The following is a 15,634-nucleotide window of genomic DNA, read 5'->3' as shown; positions in this document are numbered from 1 at the left end:
GCTGGTGAGTACAGTTGGTTTTGAAAATTTTAAACCGTCTGTACTTTCATTTTAATATCAGGCATTTTCATCGGTGCCACTAACTACCCACATTGACATCATTATTATCAATCGTCGAACACCTGTTTTAATGTGATTTAGATAAAAATAGACATAATAAGACATTTGTATATTTATAAAGACTTGTTATTAGCATAATTTATGTACTATAATGAATCAATATTGATAAATATTAGTATTTGAATCTCTAAATCGTTATGGGTCCTTCCATCTCTTTTGGGTAATTAGTCGTAACTACCGTTAATGGTTGGGATTGTGAAAGTACAGACGGTTTAAAACATTTCAGTCATTTGGAGCTATTACGGACTTCATTTTATGAATTGGGGTAAGAAATTCATTTTAGAAATGATATTTTATGCTGCACATTCTATTTGATAGCTTGTTGCAATGCTCAAACACTCTGTGTAGTCGTATAGTGTCAGGGCCCAGCTAAAAGTCAACCAAAAAATAATAGGCATTTTTCCGAGTTCATTTCTGCATATCTTGGGAAATATACAGAATTTCGGGATGAACTTAGGTAGTAATGTAGATTGATTATGTATGAATAAATTAAAATACAAAGTAGAATTTTATATCAATTAATGTATTGTTTTTACATCAGCTAACTTGGGTACCCTATATTTAGAGTTCTGTACCTTTACTCTTTATATAGTAAATTCGACCCCAAGCGATGCAATTGCCTGTGGTTCCGACATATCCCTAAACATGTGAAAACTAAAAACTACATGGTCAACTGATTCGACACGAAAGAGTTTGTTCTACATATGATCAGTTTTTAAATCGAGGAGGTAGGATACTGATAAATAAGTTGATGTTACAAGGGTTTCATTACTCTCGTTTAAAGTCATAATTCTGCACATTTTATGGTCGGTATGACGATCTAATTTACCAATACAACCTGCCATAGGGTAAAATGCTGTTTGACATGTTTCATACCAATTGATGCCGTTCTTTGCACACTGACTTTTACTTCGGATTACTCTGTTTACCTGATCGAGATGAAGGGCTTATGGCGGGCGTGACCAGTCGACAGGGAATGCTTACTCCTTCTAGGCACCTGATCCCACCTTTGGATGTCCAGGGGTATGAGTTTGTCTTATTAATTTTATATTCTTTATGGAAGTTATGGGATTGATCATTGTTGGTTATCTTTACATTTTCATGTGATGAACAGATATTGTTCAGTCATCTAGTGAAAACACTGATTAGATATGTGTTACATGTGTCTTTAAAAAGAGGAAGTTTATATGCGTATCATTAAAGTAATACCATTTATTCGATTGAGGATGTGGTGTCACTTCAAACAAATCGTTTGATTTCAATTAATATCGCTTACTGAATTAAACGATTGTTCGATCAAGTAATATCACAAAACTTCAGTTTGTCGCTAAAATCATATATCTATAAGTCTCTAGTCGCGCTTTGTGCTCACATAATAAAGTATTACTTTTGATTTTATATCGACCGACAAACCTAGCAATGTTATCTAAATAATAACTCAGGACTATTGTGGACATTTTCCAATATATTTCTTGAATGATTAATTTATCCGACAACACCGCCTAGACCAGAAGACAGAGTAGAGGGAATAAGTACGTGAGATATGATGTGGACCACTCCATCCTCGGCTTCAATGTCAGCCTGTATTATTTTGGCTACATTATTCAGTACTGTGTTGTTGTTGGCTGGAAGTAAATGAAGAGTAAATGTTATTTGAATTGAAGCTCGATACTTTTACCACTGACAAGCATCGTTTACTTTTAAGTCTAAATTATTTGAATGATAACATGTACTCAAACATCATGTTGTTCTAGAAAAGGGGTATAAGATGATTGGTTTTAGAGAAATTCTCCATAATTCGCTGTTGCACTAATGAGAAAACTTCTCTCGAGAATATACTCACGACTAAATATTTTGTCTATACATCAACTGTTTATACTAACCATCTTGTGAAAGATTGATATAGTGTCCTCTGTACATTGTGGACAAACGACCAGAAAATCCTAGAATACTTGTTGCGTGTGAGGTTCCAGGATGGACATGGTAGTCGACCAAGTCTGGAAAAGCAAGACAACAGTGCTTTACACAAGCTGTGTGGTTTTGAATTCAAATATGTCCAAATGAACACTTACTTTTAGTTGCTTATTCAAATTGTACACTATACGCTGCAATACGGATTATATTTGTTCGTGTAGAAGACATCAGTCATCTAGGAATTAACTTACGTCGTGCATTTATATAACTGTTCTTAATTTGAGTCAAGAATCCTTGGTCCATAGAAGCAAGAGCTTGGTTGGTAGGAACAAACATTGTATATCTGTTACCTGAGGAAAAAGAATGTGTCAGTTTCTAAAACATGAGCTCATTTACGTATGTGAAGTCAGTCTTTTTGTCTCTTTGTTTTCCTCTCTCACCAGTAGTTCTGTTGAATATGTTAGTGAGTTTAGCCTCCTTAATGAAATCCATAAAGTTGTTGATGGAATAGTCTGGGTTCATGATGATATCGTCAATGGTTCCCTCTGGCATGTTAAGTACTTCATCAATAAGGTAGAGCACACCATTTGAGGCTTGTAACTCCGAAATCACAACTTTTGCTTGATTGAAGTAAGTTGACTATAAAACCATACAATAATTAACGCAAACCGTATTTTCATGAATAGAAATTCAATCATAATGAATACATAAAATATCCTTAATACTAACGGCTTACTTGAGCATTTGAAGATGATCGCACGTAGACACGAATGGAATGTCCATTCAAACTTGGAATGACTTCATGGTTTACAAGATCCCATTCGAAGACCTCGCCTTTCATCACATGGTATTTCAATACTTCCTGAAGTTGTGCATTGTCTGCTTTCAAAGCCTGTAAATCTGCTGATGGAACTTTGGCAAAAGCTGCATCAGATGGAGCAAGCAGTGTGAACGGTCCTAAAATTCACCAATACACATAGCATTTCATTTTACCATTCTATAAAGGTGTGAAAACTATAATAAACTTATACACTCGTAGGAAAAGTTGATTCAACAAAAGCGCATGCATTTAAAAGGTTACACGTAGATGAATTCCTGTCCTAATATCTAATAATTCTTGAATAAATGAATTAATTTAGAAATTCAGCATATGCAGAATTATTCCCTTTAAACACATCTTGTCCACATGACACAATTGGATTACGATGTGTTAAAAACTGTCTTGAAGACAACTTAACTACTAGTATTAGACTTTACACCTTCCGATTCGTAGATAATTCAAAACCTTCTACCTCGAAGAACGCGAGAAGGGATTTAATATATCTAAATGAAATTAAACTGGTGGTCAAGGCAGGGAATGTGAAATTGCGCTACACAAATCGGGATAGTTCTGCACAAACGAGACACTGGAGGTTTTTGAAAAAATAGGGAAAACATGCTGTTCAAGATACACCCTTCTTGTCCATTTTTAAAACATATACCTGATTAGAAATCTATAGTTTTATAGCTGCATTGGCATACTTTCATTTACCAGGTAAAAATTACATAAATGAACCATGTCCTTAGGTCAAATGTATGTACACGTATACGTGTACACGAGAGGATGTGCTAAGAATTTGCAATTGATTCTTCAATCTATTTGAGAAGATAAATAGCTATATTACACTTAAAACAAATTTTACTACTAAATACTGCTGTGAATATTGATTTTATATTGTTTAAAGTTCCTCTAGAGAATCGTTCACTCATATGGAGACGGCATCTGTTGTGAATATAATATTGATACATTGTAATATGAAGGATTGGAAGGTATAAAAAAAAAAAGAGAGATTTCTTTTCTGCTTCACGTTTTATCGAGAAATGTCTTTGGAATTAAAATATCAGAAAATGTGGATCAATGTGATAGTATTCGAATAAGAATGTTAGAAGTATAATGATCACCAAACGTAGCGGCTGTACATTTTAAAATAAGTTGTCAACGTTTTCCTTTACCACCAATTTCAAATACCTTGACTTGGGTCTTTAAGAATATCGGCTAACCCGGCACTGTTGAGGAGGCCCACCAGCGTTGTAGCATTATTTGCGTTGGCAAGGTCCACAAGGTTGGGGTATGCTGTGGAAACAGCGAGGCAAACCGACAACACGATGAACAGCTTCATGGCTCTTGGTTGTACTCTTAGTGGCACTTTATTATCCTGGGCTGTCTTATCTGTCATGACTGATAACGCGTAAGGTTTTCGAAGATCTATAACTTGACCTCTAAGGGCGCAGTTGAGAACATTTGAGTAAAAGCACCATAACTGTTTTTAAAGTAATTACTCTAATTCAAACACTATATAGCTATACAAATACAATGCAGTATTGTATTGTATTGTTTATTACCAAGAACCATACAGTTCATAGGTTTAACGTTTTTACATAGAATAAATAAACATAAATATAAACAAGGCAGTAAAGACGTGAAAGAATATTATTAACACTTAAGAAAACCACATACTGCAAATCGCATTTCATTCCCGAGAACATTTACGCGTAATATCGCGAGACTAGCAATTCGCGAAAATTGAGGTCTTATATATAGAGGACATTAAATAATGATTCGCGAAAGTTGTCGCGTGAAAAATACATCATTGTATCCACGTAAAAATATGGTCAGGCGAAATAAGTGATCTATAGTATGTGGCTTGGAAGACCTATCGAGAAAATATATGGGAGACATCGCTCGATGAAAACAACTGAATGATTTCATTTTGGCAAATCTTTTTGTGGAGGCGAAATAAAAGCAAACGGTGAACCGTAATAAATCTGTATATTAAAACATATGTGTGGTAATTAGAATGTTTTATTTATTTGTTTTATTTATTGCCAACTGATAAATCGACACTGCATAAGATGTACCAGAACAGAAAAAAAAATCATTTCAACTACCGTTAACGCATATTTTACTTAATAGTACTTACAATCAAATACATATTGCTATACCGCCGTAAAATGGCTGAAATATTGCCAGAACGGTGTAAACAATAATCGATCAATGATATTGCTATATATATTGTAGAATGCTTTACAGACATAATTATAATATAGAAAATCAAACCATAATCAAGTAAACAAACAGTTTCAAAGATGCCCCCTGTGAGGCTTGAGGGTATCATTTCAAGTTGGTATCAATTGAAATGTGTAGACAGAAGAAATGTATAGCTCGATTCAAAGTTACGGGCCATATTAAAGTGTTTGTGGCGGAGTCACGGACAAACAAGCTGACTGACGAATGGAGATCCAAAGAATCGATATCTCCACGTTTGAAATCGTGAAGAAGGAGGACAAGAAGGGAGTAAAATATGTAACTGTTCAGGACTTCTGTTCGTGGATATCGTGGTCCTTATCAGCCAATCCAACACGTGGGCTTAATCTTTCCTTTCCCATTACTTTCGATCTGTTTCTGTCCAAACGTCAGCACATTGTTAGTGTGATGAACTACCTCTTCATTTTCCCTCTTCTAGGTCTGGCCCTTGGGCAGGGCTCTCCCACCGCCCTGGGCAACCTCGTGGACACCCTGAAGACCAGTTCACTACAGAGTATCCTGGTGGACCTTATTGACGCAGCCGGTCTGACCGAGGCTCTCTCCCAGGGAGGTTAGAAGGCGTTTTCGTGTGATTATACCATCATATTTCATAGTTTGGCTTTCATAAATGGGCTTTCTAAATCAATAGAACAGCAGAAGCTGTTATACAATTCATATCACTGAATGTTTTATTGTCGCATTTTCATTTTACCACCACGTGTTCCTTGTAATTTATATATCTGTGGTGAGAAATCCCGTTTGATTTGTTTTCAATACTTATCAATCTGGTAATTGACGTTCATAAATTGTGCCTTCACAATATTCGTTAAGTAGAAAACAACGGAAATCTCTAACCATCGTATTTATTAAAATATAGTTTACTTTTTCAGGTCCTTTCACCATCTTTGCCCCAGACAATCACGCCTTCAATTTGCTTGGCAATGATACCCTCAATAATTTGAAAGCGGACACTGACAAGCTGGCGGATATTTTGAAATACCACGTAGTCAGCGGACAGTACAAAGTTAATCCCGACCTATATGTGAACGAGTTAATGTTGGACAGTCTTAAGGGAGACAAGCTACGTGTCAACTATTACTATGCAGCACGAGTAGGTGTCTAAAACAAATATTGCTTAGCTAATCTTTGTTACAGTTCTCTTCATTCCGAGTTTTAAAGTCTACGACGCATTGTCCACTGAACGCATCGTCTATTATACAAATAAGTTAATTAAGGAAATGTATTTTGACTATGGATAACTCCGTTTACAAGATCAAAGTATAGGGCTCACGGCGGATGTGACCGGTCGACAAGGGATGCTTACTCATCCTAGGCACCTGATCCCACCACTGGTATATCCAGGGGTCCGTGTTTGCCCAAGTCTCTATTTTGTATTGCTTATAGGAGTTATGAGATTGATCACTGTTCGTCATCTTCACCTTTCATAAATATTATTGTAGCACGCACTCACCGTCGAGGGAGCACGTATTACCTATCCCGACAAGATGGCGTCCAATGGGGTTATCCATCGTATCGAAAAGGTTTTAATGCCACCTGTTGGAAATATTGTGGAGGTCCTTTCTCAAGATGGCTCCTTCAACACTCTCATCGCTGCTGCCAAGGCAGCTGGACTAGTTACTGCCCTCACTGGTAACCTTACATTCTTCATTCCCTGTCTTGTCTGCAGTCAATAAGCAAAATAAACATTAATCATCCACATATTTTAGATATTTTAAACCAGCACTATCTACTAACTAAATAAAGTAAGATATGGCAACAAAGGCTCGTTGGGATCCGGGATAGAATAGGTCCCCAGAACCCTTTGCTTGTCATAAGAGGCGACTAAATGGGGCGGTCCATCAGACGAGACAGCAAAAAGCGAAGCCCCATGTCACAGCATGTGTGGCACGGTAAAGATCCCTTTTTGCTCAAATGTCGTAAGCGCCGAGCATAGGCCTAAATTTTGTAGACCTTCACCGGCAATGGTGACGTTTGCATATGAGATCCACTATTACTTTAAGGATAGCAATTGAATCCCCTGCCCCTACAAAATGCACATGTGCAAATGGCATTGAAGTATTGTATAAAATATCAAGTCTATCGGATAAACGATATAGGAGAAGCGATCACAAGCGCTTTTAGGAAAATAATTGGATCTTCCCGTCCCACCAATATGTACATCTACAAATGACAATGAAGCATTGTACAAAGTTTCAAGTCTATCAGATAAGTGATATAGGAGGATAAGTGTTCACAAGCTATTTTATATCCTACACCCCTCTTACAATGTAGATCCACTATAACATTTAGGAAAATAATTGGATCTTCCCGTCCCACCAATATGTACATCTACAAATGACAATGAAGCATTGTACAAAGTTTCAAGTCTATCAGATAAGTGATATAGGAGGATAAGTGTTCACAAGCTATTTTATATCCTACACCCCTCTTACAATGTAGATCCACTATAACATTTAGGAAAATAATTGGATCCTGTCCCACCAATATGGCAATGAAGCATTGTACAAAGTTTCAAGCCTATCCGATAAGCCATATAGGAGGAGAAGCGTTCACAAGATTTTGTGGTAGACAGACAGACAGAAAGTACAAAATCAATATGTCTCCCCCTGAAATGACTTTTTTCTCTGTTCTTGCAGATATTTATTTTATATTTGGTATGTCGCTTTGCCATAACAAGTTACAGATCAAGTTCGAACTTCGTCTTGGTCCGTTGATTTTTCACTTAGTTATGGCCCTTGGACTTAGAAAAATAGCATGAATTATCAGTTTTCCAAACTTGTTTGGTTGTGCTTGCAGATATTCATTTGATATTTGGTACATTGCTTTGTCATAACAAGTTACAGATCACGTTTGAATATCGCCTCGGTCCGTTGATTTTTAGTCCCCTACCGACGAAGTCTAGGGGACTTTAGGTTTGCATTCCCTCTATCCGTCAGTCCAGTTTTCCGCACCTTTGTTCTTGCAGATATTTATTTTATATTTGGTATGTCGCTTTGCCATAACAAGTTACAGATCAAGTTCGAATTTCGTCTCGGTCCGTCGATTTTTCACTTAGTTATGGCCCTTGACTTACAAAAATAGCATGAATTATCAGTTTTCCAGACTTTTTTTGGTTGTGCCTGCAGATATTCATTTGATATTAGGTACATTATTTGTCAAAACAAGTTACAGATCAAGTTTGAATTTCGTCTCGGTCCGTTGATTTTTCACTTAGTTATAGCCCTTGGACTAAGAAAAATAGCATGAATTATCAGTTTTCTGGACTTTTTTTGGTTGTGCTTGCAGATATTCATTTGATATTTGGTACGTTGCTTTGTCATAACAAGTTACAGATCAAGTTCAAATTTTATTTTGGTCCGTTGATTTTCCATTAAGTTATGGCCCTTGGACGTAGAAAAATAGGGGACTATGTATTGCCATGCAATACTCTCAGAGTATTGCATTGTTTATGTTTGTTTATGTTTATATTTATGTTAATTTTTTTGTAGATGGACCAATCACTCTGTTGGCACCAACTGATGCTGCTTTCAATAGACTTGGCAACGACACTGTAAACAAACTTCTACAGAACCCTGCACTTTTAGGAGGTAATCTTTGTGCTTTTAATACATGCATTTTTATACGCCCGTCATTAGACGTTATGGCGCTGCCCATACGTCTGGCTGCCTGTCCGTCCGTAAGGTGTCATGTTTTCCGAACTTTTTTCCTTAACGGATGCATGTACAACTTTGAAATTTGGTAATAATTTCTCCCTCAAAAATTGTAAAAGTGAGTTTGCATTTCAGCTGGATTAGTCCAACCATGACCTACTTTAGGGCTATAAGTAGGTCAAACAGTTTTCCGGACTTTCTTCATACAGATACAGATATTGCCCTGAAATTTACACATAAGCTTCCTTTCAGAGGAATACAAGTTCGGTTTGCTTTTTAGCAGGATTGGTCCGTCCGTCCGTGACCTACATTAGAACTAAAAGTAGGTCAAACAGTATTCCTGGCTTTTTTCATTATTGGTACAGATATTGCCCTAAAATTTAGTCACAGGTTTCCTCTTGGAGGAATACAAGTTCAGTTTGCTTTTCAGCTGGATTGGCCTATCCTTGACCTACTTTAGGGCTAAAAATAGGTCAAACAATTTTCCGGGATTTTTTTCATTATGGATACAGATATTGCCTTGAAATTTAGTCACAGGTTTCCTCTTGGAGGATTACAAGTTCAGTTTGCATTTCAACTGTATTGGTCCATCCTTGTCCTACTTTTGGGCTAAAATATGTCAGTTTTCTGGGCTTTTTTTACATTATGCCCCGATATTTAGTCACAGGTTTCCTCTAGGAGGATTACAAGTTCAGTTTGCATTTCAGCTGGATTGGTCCGTCCTTGACTTACTTTTTGGCTAAAAATAGGTCAAACAGTTTCCCGGGATTTTTTCATTACGAATACAGATAATGCGCTGAAATTTGGTCTCAGGCTCCTTCTTGGAGGAAGACAAGTGCATTTAGCATTTCAGCTGGATTGGTGCACTATGACCTACAGTATTTTATGGGCAGAAGTAGGTCAAACAGTTTTACAGATTTTTTTTTTGTATGGTTACATGTATTGCTCTGAAATTTAGTCACAACCTCCCTCTCAGAGAAATACGTAATGAGTTCACATTTTAAACATTTCAACTTAATTGGTGCACATGACCTACTTTACGGCTAACAGTAGATCAAATGGTATCCTGGACTTTTTATCATCATAGAATGGTAAATATTTCACCGACATTTTGTCACAACATCACTCTCAGCGAAATACATAATCAGTTCATATGTCAGATGGATTGGTGCACCATGACCTACTTTAAGGCTTTTCTATTCAGAATGTGTGTTGTATCAATTCAGAATTCACAATATGCCTCCATGCCTTTCACTTTCCGACGGGCGCATTTGCGGTACTCTTGTTCAAATTTCTTAATTATTCCACCGTGTATTCGTAGTATTTTATGAAGTTATAAATTCCCCAGATACTTTTTAGTCGTAGATTTCAATATTAGAAATACATTTCCAAATAGCCTAACTGTTTATTCTTGTAGTCGATGAACGTGTCTACTGCTAATAGATTTAGCAATTGTTCTATAATTCCCGTGGCCGAGTGGTTAGAGCATCGCGCTCAAAATCACACGGCCTCTCACCTCTGGTCGGCGCGGGTTCGAATCCCGCTCGCGCCGGTAAGTGAGAAAGTTTCCCAGTTTACTTTCGGAAAGTCGGTGGTCTCTTCCCAGGTACATTGTGTCTGGGTTCTCTCTTCCACCAATACAAACTGGGCGCCACCAGATAACTGAAAAATTGTTGAGTGCGGCGGAAAACAGCTAAACATGCAAACAACTATAGTATTTGAGGATGTGAAGTTTGTGATTTCAGGAGTTTAAAGAGACATATGTGTATCTTTTGTACTTTTCTCTCAATGATGTCAACTTTTTTTCCTCCATGATGGCTGATTGCCAAGTCAACAAAATTCCGGTTCCGTTTTCGAGTAAAACAATATTGTTACAAATGTACTTTCAGAGCAATCCGAACGTTTTATTTTGTTTTGCGTCCCATTTATTTATTTTTTTTACACATGTAGAGGCGTCATCAGCTATCGTTGACGTGTCGCAAATGTTGACCGATGCATGGCATGTCGTACGTTAAGCTATGAGGGTTTTTCTTTCTGTCAATGCCTAATGTGAAATAGACTCATATCCCGTGATGCTTGCAAATTGATGCTTGGCAATCACGTTTGTGAAATCTGAATGAGAAGCGACTGAATATGTTCCTTGAACGTCATTTTGCATGCACTGATTTTTACTTTCTAAAGAAATCGACGACATATCGTGCCTGTGTAATGGATTTCGATTAGCTTGCTTCCTGAGAAATTGTTTCAAACACCAGTGGATGGTTATTAACATATTATTGAATAAAAACAAACAACCGGCATGCTTTGCTGGATTATTCTGCCTAGACTACTCGAAAATGGCCAAATGACCAAATCTTCTTGAAATCATTTCCCCCACAACTTTCTCTACATCGTAGTTGCATGTCATGGGTTAAAGGTGTGACGAAGGCATCACAACAGAGGTACTGAGTCAGACATGATTTAGTCAGAAATGTGTGGGGAAATGATTAGAACATCCCCAATGTTATCACACCGCTCAATCTGGGGCGGGTCAAGAAGCAGATATCTTCTTGCAGACTTTTTTAGTAAGTGTTGTTCGATCTGATCGATCAATTCAGTCAAAAAGCTATAAAGAGAAGGCAACATTACCCAAGTTGGGTCATGTCACCAAATTACTAGTAGTAAACGTCATCAGTAGGCCATAGGTAGAAACTCTCAAGAGAACGAAATAGGTCTGTAACAACATAGAAGTGAACTCTGAAGACAACTCTGCTCCACTAGTGTTGAATATCAATAGTCAGGAAAACAAGTATTGATACCAGTAAATTACTGGGTGTTACTTACATGTATGAGTGTATGCCGTGGTGTCCGAACTGGTATAGTATAGAAATAACGGACATGTTTATGTTTAAAAACAGTTTTATAAAATGTACATCATTTTGTTTTCCAGATGTTCTAAAATACCACATTCTACACGGTACTCTGTACTCTAAAGGAATGCACAGTGGTTCTTTCCATACTTTAGAAGAGGCCGACAGAGTCAGGATTTATCAATCATTCTTCGGTCAGTGTAGTTAATGGCATTTTTGTACTATTTTAAGTATGATAGTACGTAGAAACATTGGTTTACTCTCAAAAACGAAGGGAGGGGATTATGTTGATGTCACCATATTGTCCGGTCCTCTGTATTTCCGTAGATATAATTTGATTTTGGATTTTGTCCAAACTCTATGTATTTAAATGTTGCATGCAATGCAAATAGTGCACCTAATATTTTAAAGATTCATTACTATGAAATAATCTGTAGATTCTTAAAACATATACTGGACCGTAGCATCGTTTTTCATGGGGGGGGGGGGGGGGGGGGGGGGGGGGGGGGGGGGGGCTGCAGGTGATAACTTGCATAAAAAGGTGTTTTGTTCAAACTACAAAATTGTAACTCCGGAGAGGGGAGAAGTGGGCGAGTTATTCATGAAAGGTGAAGATAACGAACAGTGATCAATCTCATAAATTCTGTAAGCAATACAGAATAGAGAGTTGGGCAAACAAGGATCCCTGGAGATATACCAGAGGTGGGATCAGGTTCCTAGGAGGAGTAAGCATCCCTTGTCGGCCGGTCACACCCGCCTTGAGCCCTATATCTTGAACAGGTAAACGGAGTTTCAAATAAAGGTGCCACGAATTTATTCACTGAACTTGGGGGGGGGGGGGGGGGGGGTGGGGGGGGGGTACTTCGCTAACTATAATCTTACATTCTTCTTATTCACTACTACTATCAATAATAGGTGGAATCACTCATTATATCTCTATTTGCATTTATGAAAATAAAGGAAATTGATCGTTGTCAACAAAGTGGGACAGCCAGTCACCCCCACCCTCCCTCGTTGAATCCTACCTGCCTTAACATACATGTACTAGTAATACATGTATTCCCAGCATAAATACATGAGGATGTGCCGTGATCCCCGTCCAAGGTCATTTAGACAATATCAAGGTCAGCAAAAAACTACATTGAATATGACTAGTCCCTATCGAAACGCTCGACTATTATGAGTCTTTCGTCCCGTGGGGATCCGGGTTAGAGGTCCTCAGTACCCCTTGCTTGTCGCAAGAGGCGACTAAATGGGGCGGTCCTTCAGATGGGACAGCAAAATCCGAGGTCCCGTGTTACAGCAGGTGTGGCACGATAAAGAACCCTCCCTGCTCAATGGCCATGAGCACCGAGCATAGACCTAAATTTTGCAGCCCTTCACCGGCAATGGTGACGTCTCCATATGGGTAACAGTTTCTCGAGAGGAACGTTAAACAATATAAACCAAGTGAATTCAAGTTTGTTCAAATGAAGGGTCGTGTCCCATCCAAAGGGGAGATAATCATGAAAATGCAAAAATAGGGTGGGGTCATTTAAAACTCTTCTTAAGAATCACTGGGCCAGAAAGCTGAAACTTACATGGAAGCTTCCTGATAAAGAGCAGATTCAAGTTTGTTCAAATAATGGGTCCCGGGTGCAGGGTGGCGCCACAATAGGGGATCAAAGTTTTACATGTAAATATAATGGGGAAATCTTTAAAAATCATCTTCCCAAGAATCACTGGGCCAGAAAAGACCTTTCATGTGATGCAATGGTGTATGACCTTGTGACCTAGACCTGGAAGTTTGACTTACTTTTAATAAAAATATTGCCTATTTAATATCTCCTGATCTATTTAAGGTAGATCTTTCATATTTTGTATATATATTTCTAATGACAAGACCTTTCATTTGATATCATGATTTTTGACCCTGTGACCTTCAAAACTCGGAGTTTGACTTACTTTAAGAAAACATAACCTATTTAATATATTTGGAACTATTTTAGGTGTGGCTTTCATATTTTGTATATAGATTCTTTATGGCAAGATCTTGTACACAATGATGTTTGATCTTTTGACCTTGGAGTTTGACCTACTTTTTAAAAAAAAAACCTGACTTATTCAATATCTCCTGAACTATTTAAGGTAGAGCTTTCATATTTTGTATACAGTTTCTTTATGGCAAGACCTTTTTATTTTGTGAAGCTTGACATTGTGACCTTCCTATCTTAATAAAAATCTTACCTATTTAATATCTTCTGAACTATTTAAAATAGAGCTTACATATTTTGTATATAGATTTCTTATGATAAGGTCTTCATATCATACCATGAGCAAGATCATGTTGGTGTTGAGGGATTTGTTTGCTATTTGAATTGATTTTCAATTATGTTGTGAACCTTTAAAGCTAGGTCAGGGCCACAATATGGGTCAATTTTTTCATGGGAATAAAGATCGATAAAAGAACCTTTTAAAAACAAAACAGCTTAACAATGGCAAGGTCAGGGTGACTCAGGTGAGCCATGTGACCCATGGGCCTCCTTAGGGGTCGTACAACCAAGGCCAAGGTCACTAGAAAATAAAAGTTAAGAATAGCTGTCATTGCCATAATCTCTGCCTTCGCCGATTCTCGGAGCAGACCTGTATATTCTAAGAGAGCGGCCATTGGTGTTTAATTTAAGACGTCACACCGTCTGTTCCGGTTTATTTCATCAGTAGCACTGTAAACATGACAAGTCACGAACAGTTAAGTTTGGTGCCGTATAGATTTGAGCCCGTTCTTTCGCAAGAAGAAATTAAGAAAAGAAGACGTTCAGTCGGGTCGCAGACCAGGCAGACGGTAAACATGTCTTGAATCTCAACTTGTCATTACGCAAATGATGGATCCACAGTTTACGTAGTTTTTTTCTTCAAATGACTTGGTTGGGAATTTCGAGAAAAAAACTTTTTTCACATCTCCCCTTCGCATTAGAGTAATTAACAGCTTGACAGGAAGGCATCAGCCTATTTATTCGTAAGATCTACCACATGCACATCTTTGGTGATCTTAGCATCTCATCAAAACCGGAACAGACGGCGTGACGTCAAAATTATTGATTTTTGTGGTCTTGAATACAAAAGAGTTCCACATCATGGCAGCCTCTATAGATAGTGGGGATTTTAATTTTTTAACGTTTCCAAATTAGTACTGAAGCTTATCTAGGCCGTATATCAACATAATAGTATGACAAATCTTTATCATATAATTAATCCTATCATTTATCATGTAGAAATCTTTTGGATTGACTTCCCCTTTCATACAACTATAGAAATGGTTCTTTCATATACTACAGGTTCAAAAGGGAAAACCAATACAGCTGTTGCCAAAGGTAGTGATACTTCCGAAATGCTCGGTTTTAACTTTTAAAATATCCACATTCATTTTACAGGAAGTGTACTGGTAGATGGACACCGCGTGCATCAGGCCGACATCAGCGCTACCAACGGCGTCGTCCACAAACTTGATTACGTACTCGTACCATCTTCCCTCAGTACTCAAATAAAAAATCTGTAAAATTTAATTTATTAAATTTTATATCCTTTTGTTGTTTTCTGATTCTAACGTCTGAGTTTTCATACAAATGTTATGTCACAGGATGAATTATCGCATGCTAAATATATTAATATAATTTCATTGTAATTATATTATTCATCACTTATTATATAACACAAACACATGTAGCATCGTAGGCCGTTCCATCCCATTCATAGTCATCAGGAAAAACGCTAATTGGTAAAGAGGGGGGGGGGGTTGAAAGTACACTACGGTTTGTGTATGGTTGTGAGTTACCTTGTGAGTTGTTTTAGTGCAATATAAACAAGATTTGCGCCAATTCCACACACCAATTCAGCAACATTCCTACCCGGACAGTGATTTTTCTTTATATTTACGTACGAAATTACTTTCGAAACTTAGCTTCACACCTATCCAGTATTATCTCGACGAATAATCTCCCTTGCACAAACGATCGCCGTACCACGGTTAAATAAGGCGT

General features: G+C 37.6%; 2 protein-coding genes across 2 annotated transcripts; one reads left to right on the top strand and one right to left on the bottom strand.

Moving 5' to 3' along the window:
* Positions 1 to 1,572: 1,572 nt before the first annotated feature.
* LOC130052264 (periostin-like) lies at positions 1,573 to 4,258 on the bottom strand. The gene is made up of 6 exons (XM_056156709.1): positions 4,043 to 4,258; positions 2,771 to 2,991; positions 2,475 to 2,673; positions 2,286 to 2,384; positions 2,004 to 2,117; positions 1,573 to 1,745 (listed from the first exon to the last, which is right to left on the bottom strand). Exons 1-6 carry the CDS (start codon positions 4,248 to 4,250, stop codon positions 1,606 to 1,608), a joined length of 981 nt encoding a protein of 326 aa, XP_056012684.1. The 5' UTR covers positions 4,251 to 4,258; the 3' UTR covers positions 1,573 to 1,605.
* Positions 4,259 to 5,397: 1,139 nt separating this feature from the next.
* LOC130052263 (transforming growth factor-beta-induced protein ig-h3-like) lies at positions 5,398 to 15,182 on the top strand. Its single transcript, XM_056156707.1, has 6 exons — positions 5,398 to 5,669; positions 5,989 to 6,209; positions 6,559 to 6,748; positions 8,608 to 8,706; positions 11,699 to 11,812; positions 15,029 to 15,182. Exons 1-6 carry the CDS (start codon positions 5,507 to 5,509, stop codon positions 15,151 to 15,153), a joined length of 912 nt encoding a protein of 303 aa, XP_056012682.1. The 5' UTR covers positions 5,398 to 5,506; the 3' UTR covers positions 15,154 to 15,182.
* Positions 15,183 to 15,634: the final 452 nt, after the last annotated feature.

This window comes from Ostrea edulis, chromosome 2 (assembly GCF_947568905.1).
Source record: "Ostrea edulis chromosome 2, xbOstEdul1.1, whole genome shotgun sequence".
In the NCBI taxonomy this organism is placed as follows: Eukaryota; Metazoa; Mollusca; class Bivalvia; order Ostreida; family Ostreidae; genus Ostrea; species Ostrea edulis.
The sequence above is the reverse complement of the archived record's forward strand: the minus strand, read 5'-3'. Positions and strand labels throughout refer to the sequence as shown.